This window comes from Xenopus laevis, chromosome 8S (assembly GCF_017654675.1).
Source record: "Xenopus laevis strain J_2021 chromosome 8S, Xenopus_laevis_v10.1, whole genome shotgun sequence".
In the NCBI taxonomy this organism is placed as follows: Eukaryota; Metazoa; Chordata; class Amphibia; order Anura; family Pipidae; genus Xenopus; species Xenopus laevis.
Window position 1 is genome coordinate 93,088,577 of NC_054386.1, and position 26,933 is coordinate 93,115,509.

Genomic DNA, 26,933 nt, shown 5'->3' on the forward strand with positions numbered 1-26,933 from the left:
GTCCAAAAAAATCATCCAAGTCCCTCTTATAGTCATTAACTGAATCAGCATCACAACATCACCCGGCAGTGCATTCCACAACCTCACTGTCCTGACTGTGAAGAACCCCCTACGTTGCTTCAAATGAAAGTTCTTTTCCTCTAGTCTAAAGGGGAGGCCTCTGGTACGGTGATCCACTTTATGGGTAAAAAGGTCCCCTGCCATTTGTCTATAATGTCCTCTAATGTACTTGTAAAGTGTAATAATGACTTTAGAGCTGTCAAAGTCATTGTAAGAGCTGTAAAATATTTCTAAATTATAGAAGCAAATTCAAAGGTCATCGCTAGAAAAGAGGCGATAGATTACTATCATTGTCTCTAAATACTCCTGCTGGTTTACCCGCCCTCAATGTAACGTATCTGTAACCGCAGCTTCAATGCAAATGTGAAAATAAAATGCCACTGCAGATTCCCTTGAGGGATGAATAATATGCAAAAACGTTATACTGGAGAAACACTGATGTTCATGTTATTAAAGGAGAACTAAACCTTAAAAATTAATTTGGCTAAAAATGCCATATTATATATACTGAAAATATTGTATATATGAACATATAGTATATATTAATGGGACCTAAAGTTTCAGCTTGTCAATAGCAGCAATGATCCAGGACTTGTCACAGGGGGTCACCATCTTGGAAAGTGTCTGTGACACTCACATGCTCAGTGGGCTCTGATTGGCTGTTGAGAAGCTAAGCTTAGGGCTCGTCACTAATTATCCAGCAGAAAATGAGGTTCCCCTGTAATATAAGCTGATGCTACAGGTTTGCTGATTATTAAATTCTGATGCTAATTGCACTGGTTTCTGTGCTGCCATGTAGCAATTATCTGTATTAATAACTAATCAGCCTTATATTGTGACATGTCTATTCTATGTGTACTGTATATTGTGAGTGGGACCCTAAGCTCAGTAAGTGACAGCAGCACAGAGCATGTGCAGTGAATCAGCAGAAAAGAAGATGGGGAGCTACTGGGGCATCTTTGGAGACACCGATCTTTACTGCTAAAGGGCTGTGGTTGCCTTGGGCTGGCACATAAGCCCAAAACATTATGTACAACATTTCTAGCCTATGTCTTTAGTTAAGCTTTAGTTTTCCTTTAAGCCATGCTAAAACAAGTAGAACAAAGCAAGCCTGGCTCCAATACAATAGTTGAAGCTAAAAACATTGGTAATTGAACATTTTTCACGGCAAGCCCATTTGATCTTGATGAGCCACATGTTGGCTATAGTCAAGAGGTGGAGGCGTGGAGTAGGTCAAAAGCAAAACCTGATTCATAGAATCTTTTATTTGTTTCACCTTAAAATTACTATTTATAACACAGAAGACTTGGTTGACTAATTATAGTTAGGCAAGAGAACAATTTCCCAGGATGGATTCTTGGATTATTTCCATTATGACCCTTGACCTGATTGAACTAGTTAGAACTAATTTTCTGTAAAAACAAAAAATCTAAATAGGGGGCCTTAAAATTTGCAGGCATGGATATTTGCTGCCCCTGCTAAAGATGTTAAAATTGCAAGATAACATATATAGAAGCCAAACATACTTTTGGCTTATCTCAAAATACTGATCGCTCCTCCAAGCGCCATTTTAATTTTTTTCTGGTTCGTTCCCTAGCATTTCCCTGGGTCTTCAGATTAAGTGCAGATCCACAAGCAAACATGGCTTTAGAAACTGTATTGGGTTTCCCTTGTATCATATTTTTATCCAGCCCTTCTTTTATCTTTCAAACCTCTCCGTACAATGAATCAGCACTTAAATCTGAAGAGCTTTTGAGATTTCCCAAAAGGAACATCTTGTTTTCTAGAAGCTGAGAGTGGAGCTTATTCGCTAGATGCCACCAGGATAAAAGCGCCCGTCAGCCCACTATAAAAATATTTTGTTTTGTGCTAAGGTTACAGCAAATGTATTACTTCCTTAAAGATACACATTATTTAACAAAACCTGCAGTACTGTAGTAAACGCAGACTCAAAAATCAACAGCAATTTTTGCAGAAAGCTCTGATTTATTTATAAGACGTTATGCACAATGTCTATTGATCCAGCAGAGGGGTTGAGCAGGACCAGCTCTGATATACCATGTCCTCCACTGAATGGACAATGGAGCATGCAAGCGACGGATAATACAGATACGTATCTGTATTATACGTAAAAAGATGTACTGGCATTGTAATTCCTTTACTTCTGGAAGGTCTTAATCCTGCTGTTTCAAAAGGCCAGTACATTATAGAGAGTGCTTTTCTTTTCCTGTAAATTTTTTTCCAGTAAATTGTAATGCACGTTTGCTTTTTCTACATTGTGCAACATGTTCTTGTATTCAGAGATCCGTTAAAAAGCAATGTTTTCTCTCTATGGAAAGAATAGCATATTCATATTCAGGGTTTACCATTATTTGAGTAGGTCCATAAAGCCTAAGGCAGTATTCGTAAGTGGACTTGCTGGTAGCCCAACTCCTACAGAACACAATGTGTCCAGGGTCCTCCTTGGCTTTTAAAAATGTAAATATAAAATCATTGTTATATCAGCCAAGTGTTTACTTCCAATCCTGATCTAATTAACCTTCAAGTTGGACTTCCAGGAGTATCTAGGAGAGTAAATTGGAATTCTTCCCAGATATGTTCCTATCAGGCAAGGTATCTCCAGCTGAGATTCTCAGCAACTTTAGGAGACCCATCTCAAAAGTTTGGAAACCACTGGATTAAGGGCATACAGTGGTTAAAGGAGAAGGAAAGTATTTTTGCACTTGGGAGTGCCATATGTAAGGCATCCCCAAGTAATTGTATTTACTTACCTGAAAACCCGTTATGGTGCTCCTATTAGCAGAAAAATGCTGACTTTTTAGTTAAAGTTTGGCTTTTCGCTCTACTGTGCATGCGCAGCTGCGCAAAGAAAGAGGGAGACGGAAGAGAATCACTCCATGGTGCTCCCTGGAATAACCCCGGGCTGGTGCAGTTTTCTGCTGATAGGAGCACTGGCCCGGGGGTTTCAGGTAAGTCATTACAATCACTTGGGGGATGCCTAACATTTGGCACAACAATTTTCCTTCTCCTTTAAAGGGATTTACAGACTTTTCTTGAAGGATTAAAGAAACCATACATGGGTTGAGAGAAACAGTATATGTATTTGCCTGACCTAACAGTAGGATTTTGTGCAACATGGCCACCCCCAATAACTGTGCTGAAGCTTCTTTCACTTCAGTGTATGGGGGTCAGAAGATTAATTATTCCTTTCTAAAAGGCCAACTGCAGATCTCTCAAAACTGGTGCCATATAAGTTCCAGATTTTCAGACAATATGGTTGAAAATGGCCCAACCAAATCTGGCCATACATGGTCAGCTTAAAATAATTGTACTCCCGTGCTTGCATTCCTCTGTTTTACATTGGCAACTGTGGTCACTATTTATTCTCAGACAAATATATTTATATAAATAGCCATGGCTCACTGCACAGAATAACCTATGTGCTTTACTATTAATTTATATTTGTGAGTATTTACATAGCCTCATTTGCTTTTCTTCATCCAGTGATATGTTTAGAAGTCACGCATAGCTTTAAGTAGCTTTCTAAAGCTTTACCGTTCTTTCAAACCTGAACCAATTGCTGGCTCCACACTCTGCTGATGGGCAGAACAAGCCAGCGCAAAAATAAATGTGTTTACATAGATCAGAATGTCATCTTTGATCAACACTGCCTCATTTCGTAATTTAAATAAATGATGGCGCTCTGAAGCGTGCGGTGGGAGACAGAGGCAGGAACTAATGCGAGCTTACGGTGCACACATATACAATATGTCAGGAAATATAAAGCTACTTCAGCATTCTGTCTAAAGATTCCCTAACCATCTGAACATGATATATTACCTTACATGACACCGCTTCATGCATAGACTAGTTGCGTAAATATAAAGCCTGGTTTCTATTAGCGAGAATGCTTTGACATTGACAGTCACAGCTCAGTAACTGTTTTGAACATCACCATCTGCAGCAGCTATAAAAACCCATGAACTGGCACAGTCCCCTTACTATTGAGAGCAGTGTGAAAGGGTTCAGGTAGACATCCAATCTATCTTAAACCCCTAGGGGGTTATTTATTTATTTTTGGCGACATCGCCAAACGAGCGGATCTTTCCCCGATATGCCATTAACGAGCATGGCTATATCGGGGGTAATTTGTATGTTCGGCCGTATGGCCGAACGATCCGATTACGATGGGCCATGGGCTCCAGCAGGATCGGTCGGTTCAAAATCAAACCTGACCGATCGACCAATCTCTGCCGGACAAAAGCTGTCGGCACTCCCCACACACGATCCGAAAATCGTACGAATCCTCAATTCGTACGATAGGATCTGTGCGTCTATGGCCAGCTTTAGCAAGACTTTGCTATGGGCCCAGTAAATGAAATGGCTGCTAGAGCTCCAGCATGAAGTGGGCACTTGAAATAGCAAATTATCTGCAGGCAATATCTAGTAGATATCTCGTGTCACTACTCATCCGAGCAGTTTATTCAGTTCAACTAACGGGTACAAGAAGTCCTCAGCATATAAACTCTTTCAATAATCCAATCACAACGGTGAATTGCAGTGCAATGGAAATAAGAGTTTATATGCTGAGGACTTCCCGTACCAGTCAGTTGAACTGAAGAAGCTGCTCGGATGAGTAGTGAAACGTCTTCAATGATTATTCAGCAAATCCAGTTGCTCTAGAATTATCTCTACTAGATATACCATGATCTGGATGAATGGAAACCTTCATACACACCTGCAGACAATGTGCCACAATCATTTGCTTTACTGCACTAAACTGTGCATAGCCAAAGGGGCACCCACATCAATGGAGGCTTCCCTTGATATTAGCAAAGAGCAATTCAGAATAATCCCTTTCCTTCAACCTGCAGCTGGAAACCCTACCACAGTATAGACGGACACATATGTCTTGTAACCCAAGTGTTTCGTTGAGAAGTCACCAAATGTTGACTTTGCTCCCATACATTTGAACAGGCAAGTGCAACCCCGATTATGGGAAGTAATTCCAAATCCCATAGAACGGCAAACCATAGAGATATTAACAGCCGGGGTGACCAAAAAGTATATATATATATTTTTTTAACTTTTTCCATTAAAGGAGAAGGAAAGGCTTCATATACTTTGGGGTGCCAAATTGCCAAATGTTAGGCACCCCCAAGTTATTGTATATACTTACCTAAAACCCCGGGCCGGTGCTCCTATCAGCAGCAGGCCAGGATTATACCAGTCAGCACCACGTATCGATGCTCTTCCGGCGTCTTCTTTCTTCATATTTCCCGGGGCAAACGCATGCGCAGTTGTACGAAATAGGTGACTTTTTAGTTAAAGTTCAGCTTCTTGTTCTACTGTGCATGCACAGCCACACGAAGAAAGTGGAAGACGTTAGAGATCCTTAGGGGCATATTTATCAAAGGTTGAGTAAAAGAGTTTTTTTTTAATCTCAAACGACCTTGAGACTTGAATAGTATCTTATTGAATATTACTGCCCTGAAAACTGGAATCGAATTAAGACAGAACTCGAATCGAGTTTTTTCTCCAAAAAAAACTTGGAATGCCAGAAAGGCTATTAACATCTTCAAATGGGTCACTGGAACTCTGCCATTGACTTCTACATGAACCCGCCTGGTTTTAGGTGGCGTACTTTCGAATTTGAGTTGTTCCCTTGGTTGAAGTATGATAAATCTCTAATTTGTATTCCAATTATCCCCAATTCAAATTTGTGAGTTTTGACCAAAAATCCAACTCGAAAATTGGAATTTACAATTTGAACCTTAATAAATCTGCCCCTTAGTCTATTAAAATTATTGACACTAATAAATTTAGATTCAAACACCACCGTCCAGGATTTGTTTCCTTTTACCTTTCAATTAAACCTGAAGATTTTATGGTGGCTTTCCATTTATTCTGCTATGCAAGTTTACAAAGGAGAATCCAGTAAACCCCACAAAGCTTGTGGGCTGTTGCATAAAATCGTTACCATTCTATTTCCCTTTCATCTTTTATAGCTTTGCAGAATCCCTCGGTATACATTTAGCACACTTCAAGCAGTACATTTTCTTCTGATCAGGGAACAGCGGTAATATTGCTGGCTTTTCTGCTACCAGTAAAATGCCTGAAACTGCAAACAACTACTGCTAATACAGGCTGTGCTACTTGTAATATCAAAGGACAGCCAGCGATCTACTTTGACTATTTTAAAAGCACCATCCCCTGTAGAGAAGACAGCAAGCCATTTCAAGTTTCTTCTAAGGGAAGATGGCTTCCGATGGAACCTGTTTTAATTAGGAATTCTGTGAAGTGTCTTTTTAAGCCCTAGCATGCCAAATAAATCTGTTGCCTACCTCTCTGGCATGTACAAGATAAAGTGTACAATCAACCTTGCTTCCCAATTAATTTGATGCAAGACTGTGGCCAAATCTGAATTTGTAATTTTACGTAACTGTCACAAGGCCATGTCTGAGCCTTACTTGCACAATTTGAAATGTAGGATAGATTTAGGGAGAACATCAGGAGAAGATAAAAAGTTTTTTTTTCCATTTAATTGATTGGATGTATTGCACAATATTAATTATTAATCATTTGCCTGCAGCAGCATGTACAGGCAAGGTATGGTGAGGTTCTATTGATACAACAAAGACATTAAACAATTATATGTCTGAGGAGCATCCAGTCTTTGGCTTCCAACATGGCCATATGCCACTTAGCTTTGACCAGAATCAAGTGGTAGGGGCAGCATTTAAGAGTATACCAAGGTCTACAGCATTGGAAGAGCCGACCTTCCCATCAAAAAATAGTAAGCTTGACTCTTACATTTACACGAGTTTTGGATCAGGAGAGATTCTCACCTCATCTCTTACCTGCTGGATGGAAGAAAATAGTGTTCCACTAAGCTGGAAAAGCTCATTTTCTGATCATCAAAAAAAATTTAAAAAAAAAATCATGATCAACATTCACAGTATGATTGGAAATATTACCTTGTCTCTATAATTTTAGAGGGGAGTTCTTCTATATCGGACTTGCTAAACAGACCCAAGAGAACAAGTGCATTTAACATGTAACATAGTGAAAAGGAAGATTGTGAGCAATTTGGAAGATTGATATATATATATATATATATATATATATATATATAATGAGAACATGTGTCATACACTAGAATTGTGTGTGCTGTGTTCCGAAAACATATGTGATTGAGCAATTCATGCCCTTACAATGCCTTTAATAAGCAGTATTAAGCCTTTCCCTTGTGTGCATAAGCCCAAAACCTTTTCGGGAAGTAATGCCTGGTTCTACCTTGGGACTGTTGTCTTAAAGGTGTCTCACTATTCTGCAAAGGGGCTGCTACACCAAACCTACAACTCAAGTACACCAAGGCATTGTTGGCTGATAAAGGTCAAAATGTACATGTTTGTGAGAAGGCTGCTTTTAAAGGGTCAGGGATCCCGTGAAGTATGCTGTCACATCAGAAATAATGCAAAAAGAAAAAATGTTTAAGAAGGTATCATTAATATGAACACATAGCCTGCACATCCCAGTAAGAGCATTGAATACTGTATACCCCCGTGGTATGCTGTAGACATTTGGACAAACAAATAGCAATACTGCTTTGAGATAAGATAGCTAGTGGTTTCTAGGCTTGTGGCTCAGTAAGGGTCCCACCTTGTAGGTCCAAGCCCATCTTATAACAATATGGATGTTTCAATCAGTCAGTTATAACACCGGGAGAGCAAATATATTTTCAGTCTCTCCCTACCTGCCCTTCAAGATGAGTTTCAAGTGTATCTAGGAGAGCAAATAGGCATTGTCCCCAAATTTAATCATAACTGGTGTTTAGGCTGAACCCCCCTCCCCCTGCCACTGCCCCAAGTACCCCCAGAGACAGGTTACAAAGATTGAGAACCACTGTTCTAGGATGACTGACCCCGTATATAATGGCCTCATAACCAACTTGTTTATTTTTCCTGCACAGGATAATAGCAATAAATCTCACTGGTGAACATTTACTTATAAATGGCATACATTTAGGTTCGAACCCCAACTTACTGTCCTACTTTTAATTGGGTTATTGAAATAATAAAAATATAGTTGTAGGTAGCATCTACTAGTGTTTAAAATAACCACCTGAAACTGGTAGGTAAAGCCGTCCAAATTTTGCAATGGTCCCTAAAAGTTGCATAGATACAAGCCTTACCGGATTTTTAGGTTGAAGGACTCAGTTGAAGACCTTTATTGAAGTCTTTCTTGCATAAAGGACACAAAGAGCCATCATGCAAAGTTCATCTATTTCCACTAGGTCAAGCTGTTAATGTGTAAAATGCAATTACACTCTTGCTTAGTTACTAAAGCAAGCTTAGGCTAGAGTTCTCTAAGCGTTTTTGATTATGGCCTCCGTTTGAGGTCAAATATTTGTTCTACACTCCCATAATTTAATAAAATCTGTCTTTCAGTCAGTGAAAATTGGTGTGTACCAATGCAGACTATTTTTTCCATCAGCTCTTGTGGTTACTGCTTAAAGGGGAAGGAAACCTAGTCGGCGCAAACCCCACACCCCCCCTCCCATTTGTTGCCCACCCTCCCTCCTCCCCCTGGCCTACCCGTCCCGCTGGGCAAATGCCCCTAACTTGTTACTTACCCTTCTGCGCAGGTCCAGTCCAGGGAGTTCACAGACAACATCTTCTTCCACACGATCTTCTTCCTGCTGTGAACGGCGCATGCGCAGTAGGATCATTTCGCCGGTACGATCTACTGCGCATGCGCGTGACTTTTGGCGCATGTGCAGTAGATCCGTACAAACGGGAGGGGGGTTTGCGCCGACTAGGTTTCCTTCCCCTTTAACATGCCCTCCCTGCCTAATCCTGCATTTGTCAGTGTTCAGAGAGTGTCAAGATGCAAGGAAAACCTAAGCTTAGATGAAACCACCATTTTCTGCATCTTAAATGAACAAAGTATTCTCCAAAATGATATTGTTATTATGTATACTCCCTGGTAACCAATCAGTGGAAACCAAGATTGCAATTAGTGTTCTGGATATTATATTAGAAATCCAGTCACTCCAGCCTTTATACATTACATTTTTGACTAACTAATTATATTAAAAACATTTTTTATTTTGCACAGCCTCTCTATTTCCCCAGTTTTTATTTTTATACTGAGCAATTCCTTTATGATTCTTGCTGAACCCAATACCCAATTTGTTCTCACCAGTGAATACAGAGTGGTTAAGATTTTATGCAGTAGAACGGCACCGAATTAAAGAGAGAACGCCACAATGTTTACGCAATCTGGCACAGTTACGTCCAAATATCACATTACTCTATTTATTGCCATGTTTCGAGAAGGGCTAAATAGGGTGATAAAATATTATGATACTATACAGTTAGAGCTGCTATTCAATTTACTATGTAGATAATGTGCAATACATGGTTTTTATAAAGCAGAAATTCAAAGGGCTTCAAACTGCAAATATTAAATGTTAAACTGTTTGTACATTTCAATCATTGTGTAATACAAAAAAATATGTTCATATTGTCGGTTTTATGTATCCACACAAAGTCTCTACATTCTACTTGAGGGGTCTTAACTAGTTGGGATCCAAAATATGGGCTGATTTTCAATAGCTCCCTTTAATTTCCCACCCAACATTTCCAATAAGAAAATGATGGTTTGCTCTTATCCATATAAATGCCGCCCATAATCTGCTAAGATCAGAGACATTTTAAAGGACCAGTAACGTCAAATTTTTTTTTTTACAAAATTCGTTAGTATACATCGAAATATAAACACCAACACACTGTAAAATTTTAAATTGCAAAGCCTTTATTAAAAAATAACTTACTGAAACTCCACTTCCTGTCCTCTTCAGAAACGGTGACACGGCGACCATCCATCCTGCAGCAGTTGATTTCTTCTCCCTGGCTATCTCTCCTGGCCACCCTATGTCTGCCGCGCTCTGCTCTGCCAGCAAGATTGACAGCCTGCTTCATCTTCTCCTCCAGTGACTTCTTGATGCAGCCGTACTGGTCCTGGTGGTGATCATCTATGGGGCAGTTGTGGTTGGCACGAAACCCGCGTGCGCTGGCCTTCTCCGTGCACACTCTGTGTGCTGCTGCTGCTGACTGAGCCCTGCTGCCCCTTGTCTCCGCTGAACCCTGTTTGATGGAGGTCCCTGTTGGTGGTCTGCGACGGAGAGCGCTTGTTGTTGCTCCCACTGCCGGCCTGTCACTCCTGATCGCTGCTCCCATTAATCGTAGTGCCATGGAGAGCATGTCCCGCAGTGCTGCTGCAGATTCCATTGCCGTACTTCTCCACCGATAACAGCTTCAGTTCAAGCGGCAGCGCCTGGGACAGCGCCACGCTGACAGGCTCTCCTGTCAGATCCATGGCGCTCTCCACCGATAACTGCCGGCCTGTCCAAAATGCAAAATGCAAACCTGAGCATTTTAAAGTCTTATTCATGGGATGACAGCGCCTGGGACAGCGACACGCTGACAGGCTCTCCATGGCGCTCTCCACCGATAACTGCCGGCCTGTCACTCCTGATCGCTGCTCCCATTAATAGTAGCGCCATGGAGAGCCTGTCCCGCAGTGCTGCTGCAGATTCCATTGCCGTACTTCTCCACCGATAACAGCTTCATTCAAGCAGCAGCGCCTGGGACAGCGCCACGCTGACAGGCTCTCCTGTCAGATCCATGGTGCTCTCAGCCGCCCCCCACACGCTGCAGACCCCCTGTCAGCAAGAACTAATGAAAAAATATAATCTGAGCACGTTAATAAATAAAAGCGATGAAGAGTTCTGTATTGTCCTAATGAGAGCCTGTCAGCGTGGTGCTGTCCCAGGCGCTGCCGCTTGAACTGAAGCTGTTATCGGTGGAGAAGTACGGCAATGGAATCTGCAGCAGCACTGTGGGACAGGCTCTCCATGGCGCTACTATTAATGGGAGCAGCGATCAGGAGTGACAGGCCGGCAGTGGGAGCAACAACAAGCGCTCTCCGTCGCAGACCACCAACAGGGACCTCCATCACACAGGGTTCAGCGGAGACAAGGGACAGCAGGGCTCAGTCAGCAGCAGCACACCGAGTGTGCAGGGAGAAGGCCAGCGCACGCGGGTTTCGTGCCAACCACAACTGCCCCATAGATGATCACCACCAGGACCAGTACGGCTGCATCAAGAAGTGACTGGAGGAGAAGAAGAAGCTGGCTGTCAATCTTGCTGGCAGAGCAGAGCGCGGCAGACATAGGGTGGCCAGGAGAGATAGCCAGGGAGAAGAAATCAACTGCTGCAGGATGGATGGTCGCCGTGTCGCCGTTTCTGAAGAGGACAGGAAGTGGAGTTTCAGTAAGTTATTTTTTAATAAAGGCTTTGCAATTTAAAATTTTAAAGTGTGTTGGTGTTTATATTTTGATGTATAGTAACGAATTTTGTAAAAAAAAATTTTGACGTTACTGGTCCTTTAAGGGCTTCCTATGTGCACAGTCTGACCTATACAGGTTGGTGAGGAATGCCTATCAATACAGTAGATGTTGCTCTATCAAACAAAACAATATATTTTATATATAGAGCAATGCAAAGGAGATAAATTATTATTTCAAAAACAAATTGGAGGCTTCAATGACACCTACAAAAAGACGTAGGCTTAATTACTTATAGGGGTATATTTATCAAAGAGTGAAGTTAATAGTGAAGTTCCGCCACTAGAGTGAAATTCCGCCACTTCCCATTCATTTTTATGGGGTTTTTAAAGGCGTATTTATCAAAGGGTGAAATTTCACTTTCACCCATTGATAAATACGCCTTTCAAAATCCCATACAAATGAATGGAGAGCTGCGGAATTTCACTCTAGGGCGGAACTTCACTCTTTGATAAATTTACCCCATAGGATCACTTGTTGATGGGAAATACAAATCTGCTGAAATACGAAATATAAAGACACAGAGGTCTATGGCATTGGGTTGGGTAAACTGTAAGCAATAGGGAGCTAGCATGGATTCCCAAAAAGGCCCTTGTCAATTCTCACAAGCAGTTAACCTCCCAAAACCACAAGCCGTGATGTTCCTCTTACAGTTACTCGTGTGCCATGTTTGAGGAGCATTTTGACTTGTGTATGAAAGAGGCCACCAACTATAGTCAACGGCAGGATTAATAAATGGCGCAGGTATCAGGAACTCCTCTAACAGTGATTGACTAAAATATAAATATATTCTAAGTTTTCATCCAATATCTATGTAGAGAGCCATAAACTCGGTTTAAAGGCAGTAAAGTACTAACTGTGTTGCATAATAAATAGCCAGGACCTTGCATGGCTGCTTGTATAGCTACAGGGAAGCTGTACAATATTAAGAGAAAATAAAGTGCAAGATACAAATGCAGTGCATTAAAAAATATATTTTAATTAAAGGGGCTCTACGCTTCCATTTGGCGAACTGAAAAGAGATGCCCTGATTAATCATTGGCTGCAGGAAAGAAGTACAGTTAATGGAAATGGACCCATTTAAAAGTAAATGAAAGAGAACAGTATCCCTGGCCCAGTGCAGTTGAGACCCTAGTCCATTGCACAGTACACATGGACATTTTGTCCCCAGAAAACTCATTATTAGATTGTCACTGCCTACATATTGAGCTCTGTGAGGACACAAATACAACCCTCTTAAGGCTTATGCTGAAGACAGTGATGTATCCACTGTTGGTTTAAGTTAAACATGTTTGTAATATATGTTCCATGTAGTGATCCTATTAAAAGTCCTTAAGCTTGACACGGCCATCGGCAGAAATTGATTTTATGCTAGTTTGAGATGAATTTAAACTAGCATTGGTTAATTACTAATTACTAGGAGTAGCATTGGTTCATTTATAATCAGATTCCAAAGTGTACCTATTGTGATTAAGCAACTTCATAGATCACTGAATAGGATCCATACTCTGTTTGCTAAAGCCTACCACCATAAACAATTTAAGTTGTAAGATGCAGGTGCTGGAATACAGAAATGGTTGGGCTCAAGCAAATCGCATGTTACATTTCCTCAATGAATGCAGAGATGTGTAATTCTTACAATAGTGGAAGGTGTTTGTGTAAGTCACTAAAGGTCACATTCTGCATATAATGTGATGATGGGTGACAACATTGTAGGTAACAGCCTGAAAGTCACAATTTTTACATTCTCTTAAAGTAGAACTAAAGCGTAACTGAAGAAGTAGCTAGAAATGTTGTACATGATGTTTTGTGTTTCTGTACCAGCCCAAGGCAACCACAGAAAAGATCTGTGTCTCCAAAGATGCCCCAGTAGCTCCCCATTTTCTTTTCTGCTGATTCACTGCACATGCTCTGTGCTGCTGTCACTTACTGAGCTTAGGGACCCACTCACAATATACAGTACACATAGAATAGAAATGTCACAATATAAGGCTGATTAGTAATTAATACAGATAATTACTACATGGCAGCACATAAACCAGTGCAATTAGCATTAGAATTTAATGATCAGCAAACCTGTAGCATCAGCTTATATTACAGCCAGGGAAGCTTATTTTCTGCTGGATAATTAGTGACGAGCCCTAAGCTTAGTTTCTCAGAGCCCACTGAGCATGTGAGTGTCACAGACACTTTCCAAGATGGTGACCCCCTGTGACAAGTTTGAAGTCCTGGATCATTGCTGCTATTGACAAGCTGAAACTTTAGCCTCGTGCAATAAGTTCACTATATAAAATATGGCATTTTTAGGGTTTAGTTCTCCTTTAATTTCATCTGCTGAATTTCGCGTGGTCATCCATAAGAAATGTATGAGGAACAAGTGCATTTCGGATCTTTTAGAACTTTAATCATGATCTGTACTCTAGAGCCACTATACAGCCAACGTATCATTTATTATATATGAAAATGTTGTTAGAAATTTAAACTTTAGGTAGAAAAGGTTCAAAATACTTTAATTAAATCAACAAATACGTGGTCATTTTTATCCTTGATAAGGAATGCATCCTCTTACATAATGTTACTTGTACCACCCACAGTCTACTGGGTAGACAACACTAAGGGGCAAATTCACTAACCGACGAAGTTGCTTATGTTAGCAAAAATTCGCCAGCGTAACGTTATACCACTTTGCCAATTTTCTAAAAGTGTTCCTGGCGAAAATTCGCTAGCGAATTAGATAGACTAGCACAACTTTGCAGCCTAACGCCAAGCGAAGTTGCACTCTGGCAACAGGGCAAAATTACGCAAAGTCGGTTTTTTTTTTCCTGAACGTTACCTCTTTCGCCAGAGTTTACTTCACCACGTCAGACCAGCCGAAGTGCAATAGAGTAGATAGGAGTTTGTAAAATATAAAATAAATAAAAAGTTTTAAATTTTTCAAGTTCCAAAAAACGCTGGCGTTTTTTTACTTTTTATAGGTTGATAGACTGAAAAAGATCGGAATTTTTTTTAGGGTACCCTCCTCACCCCTACTTTTGTTAACATATTGCACCTAAACTATACTGTGGGCACATGTGTAGGGCATTAGAACACCTTTATATAGTTTTTATTAAGTTTCCCTGGTCTTGTGTAATGTTATTTATTTGCTGCAGCATACACGTCCATTCAAACTTCTATTTTGCATTGTATGCAAATTTCCGATTGCTAGCGTAACTTCGAACCGCTGATCGTAACATCGCTAGCGCAACTTCGCAAACGATCTGTAAATTGTGCGAAACTTCGAATCTTGGTGAATTCGCGCAGCCCTGGCGAATCTACGCCTGGCGAAGTTCGGCAAAGGCAACGCTGGCGCAAATCCGGAGGTAAGTAAATTTGCCCCAAAATTTGCCCAGAAAGGTGAGCAATTCTGGTGAGCAATCACTTTATCCTCATGGCATTAACTGGTCATACATGACTTGATTTGCTCTTTGCATGGTTTTTGAACAATTGGGGCAGATTTATCAAGGGTCGAAGTGAATTCGAGGGAATTTTCGAAGTAAAAAAATTTGAAATTCGAAGTAATTTTTTGGATACTTCGACCATCGAATAGGATACTACGACTTCAAATTCGATTAGAAGTAAAATAGTTTGAATATTCGACCATTCGATAATTGAAGTACTGTCTCTTCGATTTCAATACTTCGCCAAATTAAACCTGCCGAAGTGCTATGTTAGCCTATGGGGACCTTCTAGGGCATTTTACTAATTTTTTTGAAGTTGAAGAAAAAGCGTTCGATCGATGGATGAAATCCTTTGAATCGTTCCGTTCGAAGGATTTCATCATTTGATCGAACGATTTTACTTCGACCGCAAATGGCCAAATTCGATGTAAAAAAACTTCGACTTCAATATTCGAAGTCAAGTATTCCAATTAGATGGTCGAATTTCGAAGCATTTTTTACTTAGAAATTCGACCCTTGATAAATCTGCCCCTTGATCTTATATTCGAAGTTGAAGTATTCCAATTCGATGGTCGAATTTCGAAGCTTTTTTTACTTATAAATTCGACCCTTGATAAATCTGCCCCTTGATCTTTGCATCTTGGTAGAAGCCCTCAAAGTAATGTGAAGACAGGAGACTACTAGACAAGCCTTATGAGCACAACCTATAAAATGTATTGACTTAATTTCACAACTCAAAGTTTTCCTTCTGTCTTCACTTGATTTTTTCATTCCCATATCCCAATAACAAAGGTTGGCTTGCTCACCTGCCCAGTGTCCTGTAGAAGAACCAGATCTATCCGTGCAGGTGTCGCTGACAGGTTTAAAAACGGTTTCCCATCCACCAGTGGCATACCTCCAGCTCTGGGACTCCAGAATGAGGGTTCTTTGCGTACCATAGGCAATCATAAAGCAGTAGACAACATGGTGGAGCTGGCAGCCATACCCGCAGCCCTTGTTGATATTACAAACAAGCTTCTTCGCTTTGCTGCAATCCTTGGGGTTCTGTAGAAGAAGGAAAAAGACAGATACAGCACAAAATCCATTTAGCGATGGTATCAGGGTGTATATTCTAGGAAATAATAATAAGGATTTAACAAAAATGTATCTATAGCTAATAAGTAGTGTCAGAGGAGTTTTTGTCTGAAAATAGTTGGTTAAAAAATCTATTTTCTTTCTATCCCTAGATAACACTAGCTATTACAAAACATCTTTTACACATGTTGCCTGTGTTGTATTTCTAATTTAGTGCAATGATGCAGGGAACTGTGTCAAAGAGGATCTGTAGTCACTCGCATGACCCAAGACCACTAAAAAGTCATTACTATATGGAGTTGCTTTCCTGAACCAAAGTACTGCTGCAGTTGAAACTGGATGTTATGCTCAATACTAATTCATTTTCAGTTTGCAATTCCATGCACATTATATACAAGGTCTTTTCTAAAACATGCAAAACCCATTCCAGAAGAAACTCTATAGAAAATATATCTTATTTCAGATGTGACAATTCATCCTCCATAGGCAAATGTGTAGAGTGACCTAATATCAAATGCATGGGGTGTTATTTATCTTTGCCGGTGCTTACATTTCAAAAGTTCTATTTCCAACTGAGAAATCACAAGCTTTCACACTGTGTCATTTACAATAACTGGTTCCTCATTGGCTCAAATCTTACCGGTCTCCCTGATTCCATCAACTAAATTACCTGACTGATGCCAAAGGTCCCACCTTTTGTATTTTGTTCAGTAGCATTAAAAAATCATGGATCTTTCTGTTTCACTGGGTAAAATGAATGTACGTCAAAAAAAATTTTTTTTTTGCACAACTAAAGAAGATGTTATTCTAAGAAGCTTTCTGAGATACACAAATAAAAAAAAATCAATGGTTTTAAAGTTATTTGTAAATGGAATCGCTACTAAAATTACTATCTGTTTACTTTCTTTGCACTTCTGGTTCTGACACCTGAAGCAATGAAGCCCCCTATAACCAACAGATTTCGGCTACATGCCACCATAATAAATATAGTCCTCAGTTCTTTCAGAGGTTAGGGGCCCCCAACCTGGCATAGATTAGATAAATTCTTAAAAGGCTGAGATCTCTAATCCCTGCCATCCAATGCAAAAATAAAAACAGACTCAAAGAAGAGAGGTCAACATGGCCGGGTTAGATATGTTCTTAAACGGCCAAGATCTAGAATCTCTGCCATTCAATGCAAAAATAAAAACAAATTCAAGCAAGAGAGGTCAACATGGCTGGATTAGATATGTTCTTAAAAGGCCCGGATCTAGATAGAATCTCTGCCATCCAGTGCAAACAATCTCAAGAAAGAGAGAGGTTAACATCGCCGGATTAGATATGTTCTTAAACGGCCAAGATCTAGAATCTCTGCCATTCAATGCAAAAATAAAAACAATCACAAGGAAGAGAGGTCAACATGGCAGGATTAGATATGTTCTTAAAAGGCCCGGATCTAGATAGAATCTCTGCCATCCAGTGCAAACAATCTCAAGAAAGAGAGAGGTTAACATGGCCGGATTAGATATGTTCTTAAACGGCCAAGATCTAGAATCTCTGCCATTCAATGCAAAAATAAAAACAAATTCAAGGAAGAGAGGTCAACATGGCTGGATTAGATATGTTCTTAAAAGGCCCGGATCTAGATAGAATATCTGCCATCCAGTACAAACAATCTCAAGAAAGAGACAGGTTAACATCGCCGGGTTCGATACGGCCAAGCTGTAGAATCTCTGCCATCCAATGCAAAAATTTAAATAAAAACAATGTCAAGGATGAGAGAGCAACATGGGAGGAAATTTGTGGCATGATCCTAAAGTCAGCATAAAACACGCAAAATCGAAAGCCAGAAGATACAGAATATATTTTTGATGACCACTTCCTCAAAACAGATTGCAGGGAAAACCATCTACTGTCATTTCTTAAGAAAAAGTTATGTTAACTTATATATATGCAAAATACCCTATTGAGCTGCACATTCAAAAAGAACCACGGACAACCATCTCCACCAAACACAAACGATAATTTCTGATGCAACAATGTTTGGATAAAATGCTTGTGATAGAGTAACCATATCTGAAACTCATGCACCTTCCTTGCGCTGCGCACAATTATCAGTCTACCAAATGCGGAACTGAGATGTTATACAAAATATCGGGATGTCAGATGTCATTGGGATGCCAATGGAGAGAATGCATGAGGATATCTTAACAGTGAATTCTGCTCTGCAACACATAAACAGGCTTATGTGGAGTTTCTTCTGAAATCTGAATAATCTAAGCAGATATCACTTAGAAAAATTATAGGGCAAAATATTTATGCATGTATCTCATTGTCAATAGATATGATTAAACAGCATTCCATATAGAGTAGTAGGTCAAGTTGACTAGAAAGTGCAAAATTGCCTCAAAAGAAACAGTTTGAAAGCAACGGAGTTCTTCATGATATACTCGCTGGCATACAGCTATAGAAGAGAACCAGCAGCTTATTCATATTTATAGCGGAGGATCAAAGTGCCCGTTGAGGGAAGCAGCCTGACCTGCATATTTCTTTTTTTGCCTAACCAATAATATAAGGCAGTCCCTGAAAAACAATGATATCAACTGTAAAAGGGCAATAAGGAAATCTTCATAAACAATTAATTTGCTTCTATTAATTATAATAGATGTTTCCTTAACCTTCATGGAAACCTGAAAGGTTGACATAAAAAGAAAAAAAGCAATATATATATATATCTATCCGTTCTCATTTAAGAACATCAGCGCCTTTTGAAATCTATGAATACAGCCCCATGAAAAAACAGCCAACTATTAGTTGAAGAAGAAACCCTGCCAGCAAAAGGACACTTTTATTATGTAGAACAAACACAAATAAAATGAGTCAGAGACATTAGTTTAAGTTTTTTTCCACTTTTTGAGAATCTCCATTTAAATCTTTTGCTTTTATGACCATCTTTTATTTATAAAGCTCAGACACAAACTGGCAGCCGGAAAAAAGGAAGCAGAAGAGACGAGCTGAAAGAGCACTTATGGAAACGTCAAGATGCAAAGACATGTGGACAAAATACTGCATATATATCTCTCGGTTTAAATGGCCACAGACAGCTTTTTATGGCTTCAAAATATATTTAGATTTATTTCACAGGGTCCTTTTTAAAAGTGACAAGGATGGAAACGTGAAAGTCAAAAAGAACAAGTAAATAAGCACTTGAAGGAGAAAGATATTGCTATAACTAGTGGTAAGTGAATTTTTCGTGAAAACTGCAGCAACAAACCGCTGCGAAATGTCACCTCGACCAAAATGTCGCCAAGGAAAATTGTCAGAAGAAGTTGCCAAAAAAAAAAACAAAAAACACCCATTGATCTCAATGAATTTGGACAAAAACATTGCAGAGACGAAAAAGTGGACACAAGAAAAACGCCCACTCACGTTAATGCATTTGGCATGGGAAAAAAATTGTTGCACACAAATAAATAAAAATTGGCGCCTATTGACTTCAATGCAGATTTTTTTTACCTTTTTGCAAATATTTCTGCAGTTCCAAAAAATCGAAACAGGACAGATTAGTCATTGGCTATAACCTATATTTTTTAAAATCTGCACAGATGCCCAAGTCCCCATGTTTGAATGAGTCAAGTGCTAGTGACTCTGCATGTTCACCCATAAAAGAATGTTCATGGAAGGACAAGGGAAGGTAAGAAGCCTGCAGAATACAGCGACCGGCCATATACAATGGCAGGCAGCATATTATTCCATTTAACAACAAACCCATTTCACCAAGGGCATTACTTTACGCTCAACAACATTCAAATTGATTCCTTGGTTCATTTTTAAAACAGGAGCAAAGCCTCAATGATGACAGATGGGATCTCTTTGGCCATAGGCCTGTATACAATATAAAGTGAACCTTTATTAATAGTGCTTCTGTTCTAGTGGTACAGTGAGTTCCTTCAAACCAGCATGGGAATCCCTGAAGCATTCAGCATAGAGGTCGCCAGGCAGTGTACCTCGACAGAGGTTTCTGGAGCCTCCAAAGTTGCATAAAATCTCCAGAGATTAATATTTTTGAAGCGCAACATTTTGGTTCTAACAATAGGATCATTAATGACTCAATGTGGGTATAACCTGAGCTCCTAATCCAAAGTTTAGCCAGGGCATCGTTTCCCCCCCACCAAACACCTATAAAAACAATAACCACAGTTTCGTATTGCACATGGAATTGGTGGCCCTTTACCCTGAAGTATTTTTAGTTTAGATGTGGTGAAACCCCTTAGTCTTATTATCCATGGGCCCACTGCTGCAACCCCTACACCTTCTGTAGCTATCCGTGTTATGGTGAGATCATTGACAGGGGGTCTATACAAAGCTGTATGGTGAAGTTAATATGGCAATAACAATGGCACAGATATGTGCCCATCTTGGCCTATACAACAGCCAATCACAGCTCTAATATGGCAAGACCCAGGCTACTGACAGTTGCAAAATGTTCAGGAAAGTCAATACATCAAGCAGCCTACCAAAAGACACTATATGGGCTTGGAAATCTCAAAAATATATTTTTGATGACGTTTTTGCCCCAAAACGGATTGCACAGAAAACCATCTACTGTAAATTCTAAATAATGAAATAGGAATTTAAACTTGTAAATTCTTAAAACATTACAAAATACCCTAATGAGCTGCACATTCAAAAAGAACCACAGGAAACCATCTCCACCAAACACTAACTATGATTTCTGATGCAACAATGTTTGGCTAAAATGCTTGTGATGGAGCGCTAATATTTTACACTCATGCACCTGCCTCGCCCTGCTCGGAATTATCAGTCTACCAAATGTGGAGATGTCATGCAACATTTTGGGATATCAGATGTCATTGGGATGCCAATGAAGAGAATGCGTGAGGTTATCTAAACAGTGAATTCTGCTCTGCAACACATACACAGGCTTATGTGGATTTCCTTTGAGAAGTTAAAGTTGAATGGACGTATGGTTGCAGCAAATACATTACACTACACAAGCCCAGGAAACCTTAATAAAATAAAATAAAGATCCCAGTGTATAGTTTATGTGCCATATGTTAGGAAATGTATGGGGGAGCCTGGGTACCCAAAAAAAAAAAAACTTACGGACTTTTGCAGCCTATCACCCTGAAAAAGTAAAAGACGCCAGCGTTTTTTGGGACTTAGAGCATTTTTCAACTAAGAATTGAAGAAGCCCTATACATTCCATTGCACTTCACCTGGTCTGAGCTGGCGAAGGCAAGTCTGGCGGAACAGGTAACGTTGAGTAAAAGGGGCAGCTTAGTGAATTTGCTAAGTAACGCTCTTTTGAGAAACTTCGCCTGGCGTAAGACTGTGAAGTAGCGCTAGAGTCTATCTCCTTTGCTTGCGAAGTTACGCCTGTGCCCGTTAGTAAATCGGCAAAGTCCCAAAATTACATCACGCTTAGTCAGTTCGCCCTTTAGTGAATTTCCCCCATAGACTGTTACATTTACTCTGCTTGTATAGTCCTTAAAGGAGAATTCAACCCGGTAGAAAAAAAACCCTACCCCCCACTCCACATGGACCCCCCTTCCTCCTCCCCACAGCCTAACTGCATGAGTGTAAAAAACTGTCACTAGCTTTGGTCAGACATAACTTTCGTACGATTGCTGTCAGGGGCAGAACATCGGCTGATCTGTTCTTTTACTACTTTATTTGATCTGAATGGTTAGTGGCAGGTCCGGAAAGTCCAGTCGGATCTTTGCATCTATGGCCAGCTTTATGCCGCACATTTGAAGGTGACCTTGCTCTGCACACACGGCATCAATAACACCTGGCTGTATTCTACATATGTACGAGGCTATTGATGTGCTTCCAACAGACTGGCTCCTGGAGACCCTGACAAAGAATGAACCAAGATTCTGCGAGATACAGTTGCTGATTTGTCTCCTGGAAAGCTGAGCAGTTAATAAGATTGTGCTGAAGACTGCCTGCGGATCACACTGAATACAAAGCCAGCGAGCAGTCCCGTCCAAGGTATTACACTGTGAAAAAACAGAAGGCTTTGTGTTTGGGTAAACCCTGATGCATGAAATGCTGCCAAGGTGATGCCAAACATTCTAGCTACCCATTATAACAGGTAACAGACGTGACTTGTGTTTGTAGAGTCGACGGACATGGTGAACCTATTGTGAAGTATTTTTCTGCTAACAATCACTTGGGTTAGAACATCTAACTGTGCCCTTGGTGATGCTGCTAGACTTGGTACAGGTATGGGATCCGTTATCCAGAAAGCTTCAAATTACAGAAAGGCTGTCTCCCATAGACTCCATTATAATCAAATAATCCAAATCTTTAAAAATGATTTCCTTTTTCTCTGTTATAATAAAACAGTAGCTTGTACTTGATCCCAACTAAAATATAATTAATCCTTATTGGAGGCAGATTTTTTTTTTTAGTAGACTTAAGGTATGAAGATACAAATTACAGAAAGATCCCTTATCCAGAAAACCGCAGGTCCAGAGCATTCTGAATAACAGATCACATACCTGTATTTTGCACACTAACTATAAGGTTCTTGGTACAAGGGCTGATCCTTATTCCCACAATGTTAGTCTATGTCTCCCTTACTTTGGATATAAAATGTTTTCTTAGTACCCCTCAGGCAGTTCCTTTTATTTGCTGTCACTATAGTCCCATTCCTTACACAGTAAAATGCCCGTATTTGATGTAATGCTGTACAGCAGAGGGCGCAAACTGATCGGAGCTGCTGGTAACCATGAAATGAGACCATATACTGATAATTTGATTTAAAGCCCCTTGCCTGAACCCCATATTTATTTAATTTCACAAGTGAAGATTTGGCCTACAGAAAAAAAAAAGAGTTTGCAATGTGTTTTCCTGGAACATCTGAGAACAAAATTGCACTTGTAATCTGTTCCTTTTACAAGTGATATTTCTTTGCCTAATGAAGATGTGCTTTTATGGAAAGCGCATTACATGCTTTTTTTTAAAGATTAATCCTTGCTTGCAGATTAAGTGCCATGAATTACATGAGGGATGGAGCAAAACTGGTCCATTATAGATGCTTTGGGATCTTAACATCCGTGCCTCCAAGGCAACTAATGGAAGCAAGAGGTTACGTGCATCTGATTATGGGAATAGTGCTCACAGTAGCCTCCTCAGAAGGCAGTAGGAATAGAACCATTTTCTCTTTTCCACATGTCTACATTTCAGCAATCCTCTTTGCAGGGGTCCTCAACCTTTCTTACTTGTGATCCACAGTAGATGTAAAAAGACTTGAGGAGCAACACAAGCATAAAAATGTCTATGGGGGTGTCAAACAAGGGCTGTGATTGGCTATTTGGCAGCATCTATGCAAACTGTCAGCTAAAAGTTGCCATACACATAGAGAGCCGCTCGTTTGGCGATTTCGCCAAATGAGCGGATCTCTACCCAATATGCTCACCTTGAGGTGGGTGATATTGGACTGATCCGATCGTGGGCCCTAGGGCCCAACTATTAGATCATAACGGGCCGTAGGATCAACAAACAGATGCAGTCCGCAATCCAATGGGATTTTTTACCCCATGCCTGATCAACATCTTGGTCAGATATCGATCGGGGTAGCCCGTCGGAGGGCCCCATAAATGGGCTGCCGACACGGTCTGCTTCGTAGTACAGGTATAGGATCAGTTATACAGAAAGCTGTTATCCCGAAAGCCCTAAATTATGGTAAGGCCTTCTCCCATAGTATCTAAATAATCCAAATTTTTGAAAATAATTTCCTTTTTCTCTGTAATAATAAAACAGTGCCTTGTACTCGATGCAAACTAAGACATAATTAATCCTTATTGGAAGCAAAACCAGCCTATTGGGTTTATTTAATGTTTACATGATTTTCTAGTAGCCTTAAGGTATGAAGATCCAAATTACAAAAAGATCCGTTATAACATGTCCCATACCTGTACACCTTGTTTTTATTCAACCAAACCAGCCAAAGTAAGTAGGTGGTGAGTAACATGTTGCTCACGAGCCACTGATTGGGGATCACTATCTTATAGCACTGGAACGTATTCATTAGTGGTGTCCTTTACCTGTAGATAGGTGATTCTTCTTTGTACTAGATCTGTCAAATCTTTGGCCTCTCTCTCACGCCAGTCGCCTGCGCCATCTGTCTGACTGAGGTAGTAGAGATCTGTCATCACCGACCTGCATAAGTGAACGACAAATAATATATTCTGTTATAAATGGCCATAGAGAAATACAGCAGGCCCCTTCAATTAGTGGAGAGAGTATTTTTTTTTGTCTCCTTGCTTGAAACATGGTGTTTGGGAGGGTAATGGCGGTCCCTCACCATTGTACTTACAGGGCACAACAATCAGTTTATTGTGTAAATATTTCCCTAGCCAAAGCAATATTGGTACAGGCATGGGATCCGTTATCCAGAAACTCGTTATCCAGAAAACTCCCATAGACTCCATTTTATCCACATTTTTAAAAATGATTTCCCTTTTCTGTGTAATAATAAAACAGTAGCTTGTACTTGATCCCAACTAAGATATAATTAATCCTTATTGGAAGCAAAACCAGCCTATTGGGTTTATTTAATGTTCACATGATTTCCTAGTAGATGTAAGGCATGAAGATCCAAAATTAGGGAAAGATCCGAACCCCGTGTCCCAAACATTCTGGATAACAGGTCCAATGCCTGTATTTAATTCAATGTAGTATTTACATTTAAGGTTGGCATTTATGGATGTTTATTACAATGACGTTTCAAACAACCTCTCAAACGTAACATGACCGAGATAAAATGAGCCTACGGCAGCTTTAGCTTTAGGTTAGTTCAGTCCGAACCATTTGCGGCAGGAAATAAAACGAGCAGAAAATGCCATTTGATTAAAATATCTGTTTGACAAATCCTGCATCACAATCACTGATGAAAGACACACAAAGCTCCCTGGTTAACATATTGAAGGCATTATCCCATAATAACAGGAATTGTACATTTCTCTAGTACATTAAGGCAATTTGCAAATATTACAGGCAGTTTACATATAAGCATAATAACCATTATTCCTCGTATAAAGTGCAGTTTCCATGGCGAGCCTGGTGTGTCCTTTAAAAAACCAAAACAAAATAAAATGTAACATTTCTAAATGATGCTTTCTTCAATGCGAGCAAATTCCTCTCTCTCTCTCTGTTATTAAATGCAGGAAATCTGTTTCAAGCCACAGTTACAATTTTTAAGGGAGTATTGCCTTGGAGACTTGCTTTGAGAAACAAATAAAGATCTGGTTTGCAATTTCATGCCCAAAGATGTTCATTGATTTCATCACTAAGCCAGATGAGCAGTACAAATTAGGAAAGCCTAATTTGAATATAAGTGAATCTGAAAAATCACCCACAATTTCATTCCATTTTTCCCAAGTTATAAAAAATAATAGCTGTGGTTGCCATACTATGCATCTGTACTATCACTAGGCACCATATAGGTCCTGGGACCCCCTGGATTTGCTGTCTGTTGTGTTTGTATTTGGTTTGTCTGAGGTTAACAAACAAAATATTGCTATAAAGATATGAAATGAACCATGGAAAAGTAAGATATGTTCATACAATATATTGATGCTTCTCTTGGTACTTACTGTTTAGCAGTGTCGGAACAGGACACCAGGGATCCACCAAAAACTTTAGACCAGGGGCCCACCATCAGTACTATATTATTCTTCCTCTCCTCACTCAACCTCTATTCTCCTAGTCTCTTTTCTTCACAAACTATAATCTATTATTCCATCTATTTAGCCTCTTTGTTCTCCTAGAAATATGGAATGGTCATGAAATAGACCAAATGTTTAGCAGCATGAGGGCCTATTGATACCTGGGCCCACCGGGAGTTTTCCTGGTATCCCGGTGGGCCAGTCCGACACTTCTGTTTACAGATTGCATTATTCTATAAACTAAACTGTGAGCAAATCTGCATATAAATGGAGAAGTGGCTTTAGGGCAGAGTGCCAAGACTTGCTTCAAATATACAATTTGCAGTCTGTAATAATGTGGTGTAGCCACGGCGCTCTACAAGTCATAGGAAAAAGCAGCTACACACTCCACATGATCAATCCATGGTCAAACAGATAGAAAGAGAGTTTTTATCAATCGGAACAGCAGGAAGTAAAGAAGAACTGTGGTCTCCTTATCTATCTCAACTGTCCATCTTTAAACAAGATGATTTCTGCAACATTAAGATTTGGATAAAACAAGAGAAACACTGTCTGTAAAAGGCAAATGTCATTCAGTGTAGATAAATGTGTTTTGGGTGTAAACATAAAAAAGGAAAAAGTGAACTCAAGAACAGAGTTTCTTCAGGGCCCTACATTACTAACCTTGAGGATCTATTGTGCACATAGTTAATCAATCTCACATCTAGAAGGACTATCACTAGGCACCATATAGGTTCTTGGACCCCATGAATTTGCTGTCTCTTGTGTTAAATCTTTGGTTTGTCTGAGATTAACAAACCAAATATTGCTATAAAGCTATGAAATGAACCTGGGGAAGGTATGATATACTCATACAATATATTTATGCTTCTTTCGGTACTTACTGTTTACAGATAGCATTATTCTATAAACTAAGCAGTATAGCCTTGGTGAGCAAACTTGTATATAAATGGAGAAGTGGTTTAAGGGCAGAGTGTCAAGACACATAGCAAAAGGCAGCTACACACTCTACATGATCAATCCATGGTCCGAACAGATAGAACGAGTACAAGGGTGCCACATAGCATGGCCATTTTCCTTTTTTATCAATCGGAACAGCAGGAAGTAAAGAACTATGGCTACACTTGGCCTCCTTATCTATCTCAACTGTCCATCTTTGAAAATGATGAGTTCTGTAACATTAAGATTTGGATAAAACAAGAGAAAAGCCGGATGTAAAAGGCAAATGTCATTCAGTGTAGATAAATGTGCTTTGGGCACAAAAAAAAT

At 39.9% G+C, this 26,933-nt stretch overlaps 1 protein-coding gene across 2 annotated transcripts in view; it reads right to left on the bottom strand.

Moving 5' to 3' along the window:
• fut8.S (fucosyltransferase 8 (alpha (1,6) fucosyltransferase) S homeolog) overlaps positions 1 to 26,933 on the bottom strand; it is a 130,618-nt gene that overhangs the window by 18,904 nt on the left and 84,781 nt on the right. For both annotated transcript variants that reach the window (XM_041574349.1, NM_001096957.1), the window contains 2 exon segments: positions 24,042 to 24,156; positions 15,717 to 15,954 (listed from right to left, as the gene is read on the bottom strand). In XM_041574349.1, coding sequence (XP_041430283.1) covers positions 15,717 to 15,954; positions 24,042 to 24,156 — 353 coding nt within the window.